Here is a 16581-nt window from a genome sequence, read left to right on the forward strand (position 1 = left end):
TGTTTGGGGGCGTGGGTTGTTCTGTGAAGTTCTGCACGTTCGGAGCCAGGAAGAGCGATGGGAGAGAGCTGACCAGCTCTCCCAGAGACCAGCTTGGTGAGGCCCAAGGGAGAGCTTGGGTGCGGCGGGAGTGGGGCACAGAGTGGCCAGCCCGGGGAGGACGGGCAAGGCTCCTGTGTGGGGTCACCGTCATCTGGAGGAGGTTCTTTGGTGTCCTAGAGGGCTTTGTGAGGATTCTCCAGGTCAGTAGGAATGTTCTCCCCTCTCTGGACCACCTGCTTCCCAGGTCAGCTGGTAAACCGGTGTTGGCCACCGAGTGCTCTGGGCTGGCCCTCCTAGTGGCGGGGCTGGGGACGGGTGATGGCCGCACATGCCGGTGGTTGTGGTCACCCCTCCCTTCTTGCTGTGCAAAGCACGAGTGTCCCCAGGCACTCTTCTGGAGGGAGGAAGTGATCTCGTTGGTCTCATCCTGCAGACAGACGGGACCCTGGGCACCTGCTCTGCCTGGCCCCCTGTTCTACGCATCGCAGCCCTGCTTCCTCCATATGCTCCGGGTGAGGCGCGGAAGCCTCTATGGTAGACTTTTTTGTCTTCAGGCTTGATTTACCTTTTGGGGGGAAAAAAAACCCGGCTTAAGTCCCTGACGAACCTCATTGGAGTGTCTTGTAGGCCAGAGGCAGAGTGGCATACTTCGTCTGGGAAGCCTTCCCCTTCTGTGACTTTTCCCTACTGTGTTCTCTTTCTGTTCCCTGCTCTTCTTCCCAAGCCAGCACCTTAGCACTTAGTGATGACACACAATTCAGCGTGCCCGTCACAGGCCTTCCCTGTGGGTGTGGGGGGCCTGGGCACGGCGCCTGTTTTCCAAAGTGGCGAGCATATGGCTTGGCGACAGCACGGCGCATTTGCAAATGGGCCCATGATGGAAAACCTGAGAGTTCCGTCGTCAACTGGAGGGCCAGAGACCGCGGCCTTGGCCACCTGCAGCCCGAGCTCTTGGCGTGGGCCGGCAGACCACCCTCAGAGCCTTTCCCTGCCTGTATGTCGCCAGGGTCCCCAAGGAGCTGATTCCCTGCTGAACTTGAGTTCGACATGTGGTTGCTGACCGTCTATACCAGGTCAGGCACCACGCCGTTCTTCGTGCCCGTGTAGGCGTACTGAGCCGTGTTCCCAGGGCTCCCGGTGGTGACTGGAGCCAGCATGGCCAGGACTCTTGCCTTGGAGTCCAGGTAGAAACTGAGTTGGGTTGGGGGCAGTGGAAGAAGTTCCAGCTTGGAGGCTTTTCAGCTCCACGGGACCCCTGCCTTCTTGTTCTACCAGGCCGTTCTTTGGAAAGCTGTCCCCCACCCCCACCCCCAGCCATCCTTCCACATGTAGCTCCGGGAGCCTGGGAGCCCGGGAGCCCAGAAGCCCAGGCAAGGCTTCCTTGGTTTGACCCACATCCAGTGTTGCCCAATCCAGTCATCATCTGAACAGTTGGCTGATGTCACTCACGGCGAGCGAGTAGCCCTGCTTCTCCCTCAGCCGCTCCCCTTGGGCCAGGGTGTTAAAATAAATCTGTTCCGATGCACGAATCCCCTTGACAAGCACGACATCTTGGTCTGCTGACCTCAAGCCCTGTCCCGCTTCCAAAGGATCGTCTGGAGTGACTGCTGCCATTGCCGGCATGCGGCATGGCTTGACCCCGGTTGTGCCATAAACGGTTGCTCTTTGAAGGGTAGCCTTCCTTCGCTGTGACTTGTCTGTACCCCGTGGAGACTTGGGCCCAGACCTCCGTGGTGAGACCCAGAGAAGTGGCCTGTCTATCCACATGCGCTAGAAACAAGGAGCAGGGTGTGGTCCCCACTCTTGACAGTCTGAGTTCAGTCGGAGGGGCCCAGACCCATACTCATGCGCGGGCTTGCCCGACAGATACCCCAAGCCAGCGCGTAAACACCTTCAGACAGGGGATGACCTATTGAATTCAGTTCCTGGGGCTGCTATAACAAACTACCTCAAACTCAGTGGCTTAAAACAACATCACTTGGTTCTCTCGCAGATCTGGAGGCCAGAAGTCGAATTCTGTTTCACCTTCCAAGGTGCTGGCAGGGCCACGCGCTCTGAGGAGGCTCCCTGCGAGCCTTGGCTTGTGGCCACATCACTCCAGCAGCTGCCTCTGGGGTCACATCACCTTATCTTCTTCCCTGGGTGTCCAGTTGCCCTCTGTCTCTCTTGTAAGGACACTCGTAATGGCCCTATTTGTCTGGATAACCCAGGATAAGCTTCCCACCTTGAGATCCACAATTTAATCACATCTGCAAAAACTTTATTGTAGAAGGTAACATTTACAGGTTCCAGGGATTGGGACCTGGTATCTTTGCAGGGTCATTTTTCAGGCCGTCACACCTACTGACCTCATCTGCTACTACCTTGCCTCTCACTCACTCTGCTCCAGCCATGCTGGCCTCCTTATCATTCCCAAACACACCAGGCTTGCTCCTGCCTCAGGGCCTTTGCGCTTGCTGTTCCCTCCATCTTGCCCACCCTTAACTCAGATAGTCACATGGCTCACTCCCTCAGCTCCCTCACGGCTTCCTTCAGACGTTCCTTTTTCAGCGAGGACGTCCCTGACCTTTACAATGCCGTTCCCCTGGTGGCTCCGTCAGTCAAGCGTCCGACTTCGGCTCAGATCATGATCTCATGGTTCGTGGGTTCAAGCCCACGAGCATCGGGCTCTGGGCTGACAGCGCAGAGCCTGGAGCCTGCTTCGGATTCTGTGTCTCCCTCTCTCTCTGCCCCTCCCCTGCTCTCTCTCTCTCTCTCTCTCTCTCTCTCAAAAATAAACATTAAAAAAAAAAATTCTTTTTTTAAATGACGTTCCCCTGCCCAGCATTCCTCTCCCCTTTTTTTTTGCTGTGATTTTCTCTTATGTCCCCAAGCAGAACATCAACTCAGAGGGGACACGGATTTTTGTTGTCTTGTGCCTTGTGGTGTCCCCGGCGCCTAGAACGGCACCTGACACGCGTATGCGTTCTGTAACTATCTGTTGAGGGTATGGATGATGTATATACTCTGGGCCCATCTGTCCAGCGCAGACGCGGAACAAAGGAGCAGCCAGCACGAGGTGGACGAGTTAAGAGAGTTCCCCGAGGGAAAGGCTGGGAAGAGTTGGTAGGACAGGTCATCTTAGATGGAGAGCCCGGGCATAGAGGTCCAGGGTGAGGCCAGGCGTGGAGATCCAGGGTAAAAGGGGAGAAAGGAGGCAGAGCTAGGCTTGCCTGAGTGGGATGAGTGCCGGGTACGGAGGGCCCGTGGGACGGATGGACGGTAAGACAGTGATATCGGCGGGCACTGGGGCAAAGCAGTGGCCCTGGTAGCATGGTCTACACAGAGGCGGCCGCGGTTGCTGGAACATGTGGCCGAGCAGGAAGAGCTGGGGTACAGTGACCGAGGGAGATGACCCCCGTTGGGCGTGAATTTTCACACCCTTTCTCAACTCCGGTGCCTGCCCACCTTTCTCCCTCCACCCCCTCACGCGCCTCAGAAGGAAGGAGGCAGTCGAAGAGTCTACGAGAGATGTTAGGGGAACCGCCGGCAGCCTGGATGGGACTGCTTTTAGGCCGGTCTCCCCCGTCCCCCCTTGTGAGCACAGGATCTTCCCGGCGGCCAAGGGGCGATGGGCATTTCCACCCTCCCCTTTGCCGTCCCTCTGAGGAGCGGAGCCAGCGATCGGTAGGGTTGGTTTCGGAGCCCCCGGGAGGGGAGGCGCGTCCGTGCGTCCGCTGGGCCGAGGGGGCTCCTGGAGAGGGGCGCCTTCTCCTTACTTTGTAGTAGGAGCGGCAGCTCTCCTGAGGCTCTGTCTGCCGACACCCTAGTTTAGAGAGACACGGGCATTTGGAAGTAGGCCAGCCGCTTGGTGGCCGTATTGCTGTCACGGCCAGGTTTACCTCGAGGGCTTGGGCCGCGGGCCCGCAGGACGTGCTGGGTGCCCTCTCCCTGAACGAGGGGGGTGTGGAGACTGGAGCCCTGGACGGTCTTCCTTGTGGCGCTAGCATCAGGGAGGGAGGGTGGGGCCGCTGTCTCCCCCTCTCCCCCGTCCCCCCCTCCCCGCTGTGTCGCCTGGCCCAGGAAAGGTCCTGGTCAGCAGCTGGGACAGGGAAGAGCCAGGGAGACTCAGCCCCCTGTGGCCCCTCCGTACAGCTGTCACGCAGGGCAGTCTGCCTCTCACCCCCCAGTTCTTCAAAACTGTTGGATGGTGAGTGGTGGCGGGGTTTTGTTTTTTTCTCCCCCCCCCCCATCCTCCCCCTTTTCTGTTTGCAACAGCCTCTCGGGGGAGGTCAGCAGATCTGTTGGAGGAGATGGTTCCCAGGCCCTCATGGTTTGGCAGCTTGTGCAGAGAAGTTAGAGCCGGTTCCCCTGGAACATTCCCCCTTGGGCCTCTCCCTTGGAATGGAAGTAGGGGTGTTGGTGGTGGGAAGTGATCTGGTCCTCCTGGGCCTCATGCTTCAGCCAACAGCTTCCTCCCTCAGGTTGGGGCCCAGGAAGTGGGTCTCCAACTCCCTCTGTCTCGATCTTGGGCCCCTGGCCTTCTATGCAGCCAGGGCCAGGGGTTGGGGAGAGGGATAGGGCCGGCTGAGAGCTCTGTTCTCACGAAAGGCAGAACAGGGCCCAAGAGAAGGAGTTGTGATAAAGCCAAGAGGGGTCAGGAGTCGGGGCTGAGTTCCGAATTCTGGCTTCCTCCTCGCTGAGAATGTCCCCTCCCATGTGTATTCAGGAGGACTTCGGGGCCCCCGACACTTATTCTGTGTACAGGGGAAAATCACGCAACGAGGTTGAGAAACCGGGCTACCCAGAAGTCTCTGCTTTGGTCAGAGTTGGAGGACGGGGGACCGCTGCTGACATTTTCGCCATGCCGGACCCATAAAGGATCCAGGGCTCGAGGATGCCAGTGGTTCCCCAAGCCCCTGTTCTTTCGAAGCTGGTTGGGATGGGGAGGGGCAGCACTCGTCCTCAGCCATGGGGAGCCCCCGGAACACATCCATGTGTAAACTTCATGAGGGAATAAAGAGACGGTTGGCCTTCCTGGCGCATCAGGGAAGGCTTCCCGGAGGACTTGGATTGGGGGAGAGGCAGGGCAGTTGGAGGCTGACGAACAGACGAGAGAGAAGCCTTCCAAGAGCCGCCGCCTCCATCCAGGCAATGGTGTGGCTGCTTCCCCAGAGCCTGCCTAAGAAGCTGTTCTGTTTCACGGGGGTTTCTCTCCCTGCAGACCCCCCTGTCCTGGCAAGAGCTTGAAGGTGAGCGGGCCAGCTCCTGTACGCACAAGCGCTCGGCGTCCTGGGGCAGCACAGACCACCGAAAAGAGGTAACCGCTCCCTCCGCCTCCCTGGCCACGGTAGCTACGTCCTGTCCACACCCAGCACGGCGACGCGTCTGCTCCAACGTGGCCTCACATCTTCAGTCCCCCCCCTGCCTTGGTCTAGCCTTTTACTAATGAGATGGCTCCTTCGAAGCTGTCAGTGGCCTGGGGGGCCCGGCTTAGGAGTCCAGACCCTTCTGCCGGCTGGGGCTTTGCCAGCGACTGCTGGTGCCCTCCCGCAGCCAAGCGCAGGATGGGAGCCGCCGTTGTTCTCGCTTTACTCTGAGGTTGTGTCCAGATAAGCCAGTCAGAGGCTGGAGAAAGAGAGTGAGTTTCTGGGGACCGGAAGCCCCCAACCTCACTTCTTACTTAACTAGTCATCTAGCCTTGTTTCATTTTTTTTTCTTAAATTTTTTAAAATGTTTGTTTATTTTGGAGAGAGAGACAGGGCAAGTGGGGCAGGGGCAGAGAGAGAGGGAGTCACAGAATCGGAAGCAGGCTCCAGGCTCTGAGTTGTCAGCACAGAGCCCGACGCGGGGCTCGAACTCAAGAACTGTGAGCTTATGATCTGAGCCAAAGTCAGACGCTTAACTGACTGAGCCGCCCAGGCGACCCTAGCTTTTTTTTTTTTTTCTTTTTAATGTTTGTTTATTTTTGAGAGAGAGAGAGAAACAGAGCACAAGTGGGGGAGGGGCAGAGAGAGAGGGAGACCCAGAATCTGAAGCAGGCTCCAGGCTCTGAGATGTCAGCACAGAGCCCGATGCGGGGCTCAAACCCACGAACTGTGAGATCATGACCTGAGCTGAGTGAGGTCAGAGGCTTAACCGACTGAGCCAGGCGCCCCTAGCCTTGTTTTTAAAAGAAGAGAAAAGAGACGCCTGGGTGGCTCAGTCGACTTAAATGTCTGACTCTTGATTTCGGCTCAGGTCATGATCTCACGGTTCGTGGATTCAAGTCCTGCATCATGCTCTGCCCTGATGGCACAGAGCCTGCTTGGGATTCTCTCTCCCCCTCTCTCTCTCTCTGCCCCTCTCCTGCTCATGTTCTACCTCTCTCTCTCTCTCTCTCTCTCTCTCTCTCTCTCTCAAAAATAAATAAAAAATAAACATTAAAAAAAGACTAGTGGGAAATACAAAGTATGTAGAGTTTGTAATTGTCAGAGTCAGCAAGTTATTTGCCCTAAACGTGGAGTCACGGCATGAACCGAGTCTGACAGCAACTCTAAAACCACTTTCTCCTTGGCAGGGGTCACAATTTGTACGGCTCTGGGCGGCAGGTCTACTCTCTGAATGCTCTTTACTTTGGGCCCGCATTTAACTAGATCTGCATTTCCAGAGCATTCACCGGCTGAGGGCAAGGAGGTGGAGGGTTAGAGACGTGACGGGGATAATAGTCAAAACCGTTGATGATAACGCGTTTTTGGTACAAGATCTGGAAGCCAGGACAAAATCTGACATTCCTTCTTGAGAGCCTGCTCCTTGCTCAGTGCCGTCTGCTTTCAACCTGGGGGGAAATCCTTCCACCCTTCCTGGTCCCGGGGCCTGTGAGATGGCTGCGAATGTACTTGGAAGACTGAATTCAAAAACCTCATTTCCCATTTCTATTAATAGAGTAGTATTTCCACGCCTTTGGAATCTGGGAGAGACAAAAAATGCTTTCGGCACTGCGTATTTTTAATTTTTTGGAAACCGACCTATCTGATTCATCTTTCCAACCGATCCATGCAGTACGTGGTAATTTAAACAAACAAACAAACAAACAAACAAATATCTAGTGAATAAGGTCTCCAACTTGCCCAACGAATGTATTATCACAGTGGTGAACAACACCACGAGAGGTTTTCCAGCCTCCTTTTATGTATTTTCACGGGCTCGGGCAGGAGCCACGCGTGGGAGGGGGGACCCGGTGCCCTTTAGCGTTGCTTCACCTGCCTCGGCCCCACCCCTACCCTCTCTCTGGGCTGCCAGATTACCAAGTTGAAGCAGCAACTGCAGAGGACAAAGCTGAGCCGCAGTGGGAAGGAGAAGGAGCGGGGCTCCCCACTCCAAGGGGACCACGCCGTGCGGGGAGCACTGAGGGTATGTTTCCGCCGCCTCCCCAGGGCCCCGTGCCCCTTGTCGTCCCCCAGTGGCCGTCCTCTCGGGTCTTACAGCTGTTGACAAGAGACTGCCACCCTGCGTGTGCCGTGGCCGTGTGGCTGTCCAGGTGGTTTTAGCCAAAACTTGAACTCTGAGGGAGGCCGGATGGGCTTCTTGCCCTTGGGAATGGTTCTCCCCTCAACCCCTGCGCCCGTCTCCGATGGAGGCAGTGGTGAGCCTGCAGACTTACCTAAAAGCTCACTCTAGACCTCTCGAAGCGCTAAACTTCTGGGGAAAAGGCCACCAAGTTTTCCTGTAGCAGTTGGCGACTGTCCCCAGATCCTCCTTTATTCCCTTGGTCCTGCTGTGTAGACATGACCTCACCCCCTGCCCCACCCCCACACCCCCATCAGAACTAGTAACTGTACAGGGCTTGGGGGTGGGGGGTGGGGGGAGAGGGGGGTCCGTGATTCCTTCATCTGCCTCCTCCTCAGGCGTCCCCTCCCAGCTTCCCCTCAGGGTCACCTGTCCTGCGACTCAGCCCCTGCCTGCACCGGAGCCTGGAAGGGCTCAACCAAGAGCTGGAGGAGGTGTTTGTGAAGGAACAGGGAGAAGAGGAGCTGTTGCGGGTGAGTGGGGCACGCTCTTGACACGGGACAGCCAGCGGCCCGGGGTTGGGGGGCGGACTTTTGCTCTCCGGGGGCTCCAGACCATGGAGACCTCAACAGAGCAGTGCGAACACCAGCCTGCGCGAGGAACACAAATGGAGTCTGTCACGCTCAAATGGGCTTGGCCTTCAGGACGGCGGAGCTGGGCGGTGCGGCTGGGGCAGGCTTTGGGGGGCTGAGTGGAAAGGGAAGGGGCCGGGCTGGGTGGAGAGAGGGGGCTCCCCAGCCAGGGGGAAGGGGCTGGGCATCGCTCTTCAGCCATGGCACCAGCTCCCTGCTCCCTCGTCACCACCCCATCACTGTCCCCACCCGTGCCTCAGGAGTGTCATCACCTCTCCCCCCACGTCCACCTGGTGACCCACATTCATCCTTCATATGCCTGGTTGCCCCTGTGCAGCCTCCCCATCCTCCCCCCCCCCCCGCGCCCCCCCCCCCCCCCCCCCCCAGTCCCGGGCAGAATTATTTGCTACCTTTTCTGCAGTCTCAGGCACATTTTTATACTGACACAGTGCAATCGGAGAATGCCAGTTGGGCAGTATTAATATAATTCTAACGGGCACACACCTCAGTTTATGAGTTACTTGCTAGTTGATTTTTAATTTACGCGTATGTGGGATTTTAGACCCACCCGCCCAGACACACACACACACACACACACACACACACAGTTTGGTGAGCTGCGGGTCCAAGTACCGCTGATGGTTAAAAAGCGAGGCGGGGGTATATTCTACGTGATCATAACGTGCGTGCTTGTCCTGCCCTGGCTCGCGTGGTCAGTGGCCTGGTGGTCTGCCCCCCCCCCCCATCGCGCTTCCCGAACGTTCATCATCTTTGTGTATCCGGAGGAGGCCCCTGCCCTCGAGGCTTAGAGCCTGGTGGGGGCCTCAGCTTGAGGAAACCATACAAATAAACGCGTAATTCTAAATTGGGCCACAAGTGCTGTTTTCAGACCTAGCAAGGGCTTTCCCTTAAGTTAGTGACTTAAGCAAACCATGTCCTGCTGTCGCTGTGTGTGACGAATAGAGGACAGACCAACCGAGGGGAGGGCCTGAAGGGTCACCGCAGCTCTGTTGGCCTGAAGACAGGGGCCTGAGGGTCCTTTCCCACCCTCTTCCCCCGCAGATCCTTGATATCCCTGATGGGCACCGCGCCCCAGCTCCCCCCCAGAGCGGCAGCTGTGACCACCCCCTCCTCCTCCTGGAGCCTGGCAACCTTGCCAGCTCTCCCTCCGTGCCCCTGGCATCCCCCCAGCCTTCGGGCCAGGCCAGCCGTGAGGAACACCGGGGTGCAGGCGAGGAGCTGGCGTCCGTCCCCAACGACAAAGGTAAGCTGAGGAGGCTGGGGCAGAAGGGCCCACGTGGGGTACGGGGGGTGGGGGAGGCTCCACGCCCTTTCTACCTCTAATCAATTTCACGCCTGGGAGTTCTCCTTCCTAACCGACCAGAATATCTTCGTGAACCATTTTTATCCTATGTGTGACACCGGTAGTAATAACGGTCCTCCCGCACAGATTCTGATTGTTTTTAAAAAATCTTTTTAACGTTTATTTATTTTTGAGAGAGAGAGAGAGAGAGAGAGAGAGACAGAGCATGAGCAGGGGAGGGGCAGAGAGAGAGGGAGACACAGAATCCGAAGCAGGCCCCAGGCTCTGAGCTGTCAGCCCACAGCCCGACGCGGGGCTCGAACCCGCGAACCGTGAGATCACGACCGAAACCGAAGTGGGATGCTTAACAGACTGAGCCAGCCACGCGCCCCCAGATTCTGATTTATAATTTATATCCAGTCTCCGCACCTGCACTTGTATTTCCTTCTGACTGTGACCCGGGCAAGCCGTGTCTCCCATCCTCATTTTTTGGCGAAGGCTCAGGATGCTGAGCCCGTTCGGGGGTCCACCGTGCACATCACCGGCAACAGGTCTCAAGGTGGTTGCGAAAGATCTAAAATAAGCTTAGGTGGTCTCTTGCCCCCAGGGTCACACGGACCCAGATTGAAACCCCAGCTTTCTGACTCCACATCTCCACTTGGTCCTGTGTCCCGGAACCTTTACGGGAGGGCGAGACCCAAGCCCTTCCTCCCTGCGATAATGATCGTCCTGTCCTAGAGCCCCGAGGAACTGCCTCACCGGGTTGGGTCCTCGCAGCACCCCGTGAGGGAGGCTGGTCAAGGGCATGACCTCACAATACACAGAGGTAAACAGAGCAGAGGGTAATAAGGAATAAACGTGAGATAAATACAGATAAGGTCAATATTTGCAGCCTAGGCAAAGTACATTCGCCGCGTGGAAAGGGAGAGGAATCTTATCCCACCAGCGGGGTTGAGTGACGATGGCTTCTCTGAGTCGGCACAGGAGCTCTTCCTGGAAGAGGGGGTAGCTTTTCCAGACCATGGTGAGGAAGCAGCTGTGGCACGTTCGCAGCAGGGCAGGGTAGTCTTGGAGGAACATGGGGAGATGGAAGTTAGGATTCTTTAAAGTCAGACTCGGAGCCCCAGTTGCAGAATACCTCCTGGGAATCCAGAATTGATAACAGACCTGGTTTTTCCATCCACTCAGCTGTACTTTTTTTAATCCCGTACAAAGAGATAAGGACTTTGGTAGGCCACCTCAAAGATGCCCTAAGGGAGAGGACGGACGGGCAGCCGGGATTAGCATAACGGCCACCAGCCCCCTCGCCGCCGTGTCTGCCGGCGTCGCCTCTTTCCACCGAGGCCTGAGCCCAGGGAAGCGGAGACCTCCCTTTCCTTCAGCTCCACTGGGCTCAGCCTTGCTCTGTTTGCAGCCTCCTCTCCGGGCCACCCAGCCTGCCTTGAAGACAGCAGCCCATCGCCAGTCCTTGCCTTTGCCGCCTCCCCTCGGCCCAATCACAGCTACGTCTTTAAACGGGAGCCCCCGGAAGGCTGCGAGAGAGTACGTGTGTTTGAAGAGGCCACGTGAGTACCTGCTGTGGACAGGGCGGGCTGGGGCGGGCTGGGGGAGGCGGGGAGCCCCTGCACCGTCCCACCCGACTGGCTCTTCTTCGGTCTTGGACTCTCTGTCCCGGGGACGGGGACGTTGTCAACTTCAGATGATTGGTATTGCACTTTTTCCACCATCAAACTTGTTGACATTACCTACTCTGAGCCCTTCAATCTTTGCTTATCGTTATCTCCATGGAAACCTGCTCTCTGCCCACATGCCAGCCACAAGTGCTGCAGGAGGTGGAAAGGAAACAGATCTGAAACCTAAACCCTTTGTTTCTTCTATTTTTTTTCCATCCCCGCGGAAGGCGTGAGCTTGCTAGACAGTAATCGGAGAGAGAGAGGGAGAGAGAGAGAGAGAGAGAGAGAGAGAGAACATACCAGTTCTCTCAGGCAGAGAGGCGAGGTGTCTTGTCCCCACCGCAGTGACAGTCCCCCAAACGGCCTCCTAACGGCTTCTGAGTCAAGTCTTCACCCTGTGGCTGCAGTGGTTCGAGTGTCATGAACTCCCAGACAGAAATGTCCAGTCCTTGCAAGGATGGACTATGGAATTGTCCCGACCCAGGTTGGACAACTCAGAAGCCATTCTGGTGTTGATTTTTTTTTTTTTTTTTTAAATTTAAATTCTAGTTAGTTAACACGCGGTGCAGTATTGGTTTCAGGAGTAGAATTCAGCGATTCATCGCTTACATACAACGCCCAGTGCTCATCACAACACGTGCCCTCCTTAATTCCCATCCCCCTTCTAGCCCACCCCCCACCCACCTCCCTCAGTTTGTTCTCTATCCTTAAGAGTCTCTTGTGGTCTGTTTCCCTCTCTCCTCTTCACCCCCCTTCCCATTCTGATGTTGATTGACTTCTGGACCACTGCTTTCTCCCATTAGCCGAGAGGGCCAAACCTTTCCATCTGCCCCTTAGCAGGTGCCCTAAGAGCTCATTTCATTCCCCCTGCCAGTTTCATTGTCAGCGGGGCAGATTCTCAGGAAGATTTAAGTCATGGCGTGTGAGCCAAGATGTAGCTAGGACAGGGTTTGAGACTTGAGAGCTCCGTTCACGTTTCAGATAAGGGAGAGGACCGTCCATGGTAGCGGCAGGGGCCCATCTATAAGCCGGAGTGGGAGTTATGGAGAAAATCACAGCCCCCCCCCCCCAGGGTTTTTCTCCCAGCATCACTGTTGCCTTGGTACCTCTCCAAGAACCCTGGGTCCCCAGGGGTGGTGTGGAGGAAGAGGGCCACACCTCGCGGCTGAAGCAGGTGCTTCAGCCTGCTGAGTGTACTTGAGTAACTCCGAGCTGGGGTTGCTTGTGGAAATAAGGCTGGTGCCTGTCCTGATCCTTCCATGGACTCATGATGCCAGCAGAGGTCTTAAAGTCATGTCCTGCGGCGTCCGGCCCCTGCGTTAACCCTTTCAGAGAGGCGGTGACCCACTGAATGCTTTCCGGGATGCCCCGGGATAGAAATTCCCAGCTCCTTGCGGCCTTTTCATTGTTATCAACTTTCCTATTGGGAAGTCCCTGTGTTTAGCAATTCTTTTGCCACGTTCTCCTTTTCCTAGCTGCTGATCCTATAAGATGGCCTGGATTTCCCAGGGAAGAGGGGGAATCAAGCCCTTCAGGGTCATGCCCTCATGTCCTTTGAGGGGTGCTCGGTCTCCTGGGTCGCCATCCCTAAGTGTGCGTGCACACACCGATTCTTTTCAACCCTTCTTGGTCGGGGGGATACCTTGCCGCTGTGGACTCCCCAGGGACCGCAGGCCTTCCCATGGGTCTTTGAGAGAGAGAGAGAGAGAGAGAGAGGGAGAAGGAGAGGGAGAGGGACAGAGAGAGAGGGGACAGAGGATCCAAAGCAGGCTGTGCACTGACGGCAGAAAGCCCGACGCAGGGCTCGAGCTCACGACCCACGAGATCGTGACCTGAGCTGAAGTTGGACGCTCAACCAACTGAGCCACCCGGGCACCCCCATCCTCGGATCTTCTTTATCATAAGGATTCCTTACTCTAGAACTCCCTGACCTCACTCCTTTTATCCTTCCGTTTCCTCCACATGACCAAAAGGGTGGGGACGGTTGTTTCCACATTAAAGGTGAGATAGGCGGGTCAGGACCGCGTGGTGAGTTAGAGCCCAGACCTCCTATTAAGGTCGGGCTGCCTTCTCCAGACGTTTGTTACCCTTGCCTCTCAGCAAGGGCTTTTTTTTTTTTTTTTTTAATTTTTTTTTTCAACGTTTATTTATTTTTGGGACAGAGAGAGACAGAGCATGAACGGGGGAGGGGCAGAGAGAGAGGGAGACACAGAATCAGAAACAGGCTCCAGGCTCTGAGCCATCAGCCCAGAGCCCGACGCGGGGCTCGAACTCACGGACCGTGAGATCGTGACCTGGCTGAAGTCGGACGCTTAACCGACTGCGCCACCCAGGCGCCCCAGCAAGGGCTTTGAAAAAAATCACACCTTTCAAATGTGTTCAAAAATGAGATTCTTTAGGTCAGTAGATTTCAGTGGGGGACATCCCCCCTCCCCCCCCCCCCCCCCGCCAGGGGACATTTGGCAATGTCAGGAAACATTTTTGGTTGTCACAGCCTAAGGGGGGCACAGGTGCTCCTGGAACCTAGTGGGTAGGGCCCAGGGATGCGGGTAAGCATCCTACAAGGCTCAGGACAGCTCCCTGCCACCAAGAATTACCCAGCCCCACACGTCCATAGCCCTGTTGCTGAGAAACCCTGCTTTAGACTACAAAAAGTCTTAGAAAATCACTTTGCCTGGGTCTCTGCTTTGGGGCACGTGGCCTGCCCCCAAAACACTGCTTACTGATAAAATCTCTCAAATTAAAAGATCCCTTGGGGGGGGGGCGCCTGGGTGGCTCAGTCAGTTGAGCGTCCGACTTCGGCTCAGGTCATGATCTCACGGCTCGTGAGTTCGAGCCCCGCGTCAGGCTCCGTGCTGACAGCTTGGAGCCTGCTTTGGATTCCATGTCTCCCTCTCTCTCTGCCCCTAACCCACTCGCATTCTGTCTCTGTCTCTCTCAAAAATAAATATTAGAAAAATTTTTTTTAGAAAAGATCCCTTGGTTTCCTCTTCAGAAATCACATCGTGAGGAAGTTCTCCTTCCGGTCTAGCTTTAATCCCTCCTGTTTCTAGATTTCCTGTGGTTTCACCCTATTCCTAATAAATGGAGAGCGGAGGGCCTAAAGACTGGCTTAGTAGCCTGTAGTTTTCTCCCGTTTGAACAGAGACCCAGCTCCCCTGATGCCCCCATCCCTTCTCACTAGCTGTTTCTCTCCCTGTGTGTATGTGTTTCTCTCTCCGTCCCCCAGGTCCCCAGGCCCTGACCTGGCCTTCCTGACTTCCTGTCCTGACAAGAACAAAGTCCACTTCAACCCGACCGGCTCGGCCTTCTGCCCCGTCAGCTTGATGAAGCCCCTCTTCCCCAGCATGGGCTTCATCTTCCGCAACTGCCCCTCGAGCCCGGGGTCCCCCCTTCCCCCTGCCAGCCCCAGGCCACCGCCTCGGAAGGATCCAGAGGCCACCAAAGCCTCCTCGCTGCCATTCGAGCCGTGGCAGCGCACCCCGCCATCAGAAGAGCCTGTGCTTTTCCAGAGTTCCCTGGTGGTCTGAGGGCCCTGAGCCCATCACTTCGCCATGGAGACCAGTGCCTTGGTGGCAGGCCCCTCCCTAGCTCCCCTGAGGTGGGGGATGAAGGAGCCCTTCCCTTCCGGCCTTCGAGCACTTTCATTTATCGTGTCAAAGCCCCGGGTCCTCTCTCTGGCGGACACCGGCCCCTCCGAATGTGAGGGGACCTGCCTTCTCCACTAGCAGCTGGGCAGCTCACAAGTCACACCTGTGTTCTTGCCGCCTCTCCCACTTGGTGGAAAACTCACCCCCGGAAGGTCTTGGGTCCCCCACCCCTGGGTGTGAGTCCAAAGGGCTGTATATGGCGCCCTTGACCTCGTCATGGAGCAAGCTGCCCATGATCGAAGGAGAGGGGACCCCACAGATGTCCTTCCCTCTCCCCCCCCCTCACCGGACACGGAGGAGGAGACGTGAAGATATATACCCCCCTCCCCATGCCTCCCTCTCATTGGAGGAGCCGACCAAAGCAGCCCTCAAGGGCCAGAACACTTGACCAATGCAGCTGCCGGCAGAGCTGGGAACCAAGCGTTTTCCCAAGTGGCATTTTCATCTCGCTTTCACCCTAAGATTGTCTTAAGCAGCGGCCCGGCTTGCCCAGCCCCAGGTGGGCAGTGGGGGAGAGGGACAGCTGGCATTCCTCCAGGTGGCAAGTGGCGACCCTCCACCCTCCACCTGCCCCAGGACTGGGTTGGATTAGAAAAATGCCTATTTTTCTTGTATCGATGTAGAAACTCTATTTTCTCCCAAAGACACTATTTTTGCAGCTGTTTGAAGTTTGTATATTTTCCGTACTGCAGAGCTTACGCGAAATCGAAGAATGTTAATGTTCAAGTTTTCTTATCCTGTGTTTAGAAGTTGTTTTTTTGCAGATCTTGGTGTTAATAGACCAAATAAATAAGTATTCCCAGCAGCCTGAGGTTCTGTGAGACATGATTGGGGGGGGGGAGGGGAGAGGGAATGGGATAGAGATTGGAGGTATTATATTGATCATTTCCTGCTTATCTTCATGAGGGGTCTTTACTGAACATGTAAGGATGCGGATGTTACATGGATGTGGGCGTTGTGTGGATGGACAGTGTTCCTGTCCTCAGGTCACTGGGCTTGGATTCTTTACACGGACGTCTAAGCAGCAGGTCCGTAGAAAGGCTGTCCAGATGAAGGGTGTGGTGGAGGTGGGGTGAAGGAGTCAGTGGGGAAGCCGGAAGTCAGTGGGGATGAGTCCGGAAAAGCTCCCTAGAGAGAGTGGGTTTCAGAGAGGACGCGAGGGGGACCAAGTTTGACGTCGTGGGTGCCCCTTGCACCCGCCAGGGGAGCAAGACGAGAGAATGGCAAGCAGGCTGACACTCTGGGCGCAGTTTTAGGGAAGCTTTGGCTTTTCTGGAGCATTCTTTCCACCTCCTGAGTACCCACAACACAGAGGGGTTTGCAGCCTCTCAGCTTTATCGTGCTGCACCTGTAAGAGCTCAGCAGCTTTGAGGGGAGACGGAAACAGCCACCCCAACATTCCGATGGCGCTTTGCGATTTACAAACATTATCACCTGGCATCCGATCCCTACTGGAGGGGCGGGAAGTTGACTACCCCAAGAGCAGTGGTAATAACTACAATCGCACCTATCTTGTAAGACCGCAAGACAAGCTCCTAAAGGCTATCCCTGTAGGCATTGGCTCGGTGAGCATCAGAAACCCCGTTAAGTGCTTGACCTGAAATCTTCCCGAAATATCGCAACAACACAAAGAGCGAGAGAACTGGATAAATCCCACTGTACTAATGAGAGAAAGACAGAAAGATTGTATAGCCTCACCCCAAAGACACAAAGTGGGGGAGCTAAGATTGGGAAGCAGATCATTTGAATCCGCTGCCCGTGCTTCTGACCACAGCGCTCTCCTGCTTGTTAGTATTGTCCCATTAATTTCAGAT

The 16581-nt window shown here is 56.0% G+C and overlaps 1 protein-coding gene and 1 long non-coding RNA gene across 3 annotated transcripts in view; one reads left to right on the plus strand and one right to left on the minus strand.

The window, feature by feature from the left end:
• FAM117A (family with sequence similarity 117 member A) overlaps positions 1 to 15572 on the plus strand; it is a 44958-nt gene extending 29386 nt beyond the window's left edge. For both annotated transcript variants that reach the window (XM_023244642.1, XM_045045325.1), the window contains exons 3-8: positions 5246 to 5341; positions 7303 to 7413; positions 7908 to 8042; positions 9204 to 9405; positions 10859 to 11009; positions 14347 to 15572. In XM_023244642.1, coding sequence (XP_023100410.1) covers positions 5246 to 5341; positions 7303 to 7413; positions 7908 to 8042; positions 9204 to 9405; positions 10859 to 11009; positions 14347 to 14647 — 996 coding nt within the window. In that variant the 3' untranslated portion in view covers positions 14648 to 15572. The remainder of the gene's footprint in view (positions 1 to 5245; positions 5342 to 7302; positions 7414 to 7907; positions 8043 to 9203; positions 9406 to 10858; positions 11010 to 14346) is intronic.
• On the minus strand, positions 10313 to 11731 carry LOC111557866. Its single transcript, XR_006590019.1, has 2 exons — positions 11418 to 11731; positions 10313 to 10694 (listed from the first exon to the last, which is right to left on the minus strand). It is a non-coding gene; the product is annotated as an uncharacterized LOC111557866 (long non-coding RNA).
• Positions 15573 to 16581: the final 1009 nt, after the last annotated feature.

The sequence above is a fragment of the Felis catus genome, chromosome E1 (genome assembly GCF_018350175.1).
Source record: "Felis catus isolate Fca126 chromosome E1, F.catus_Fca126_mat1.0, whole genome shotgun sequence".
In the NCBI taxonomy this organism is placed as follows: Eukaryota; Metazoa; Chordata; class Mammalia; order Carnivora; family Felidae; genus Felis; species Felis catus.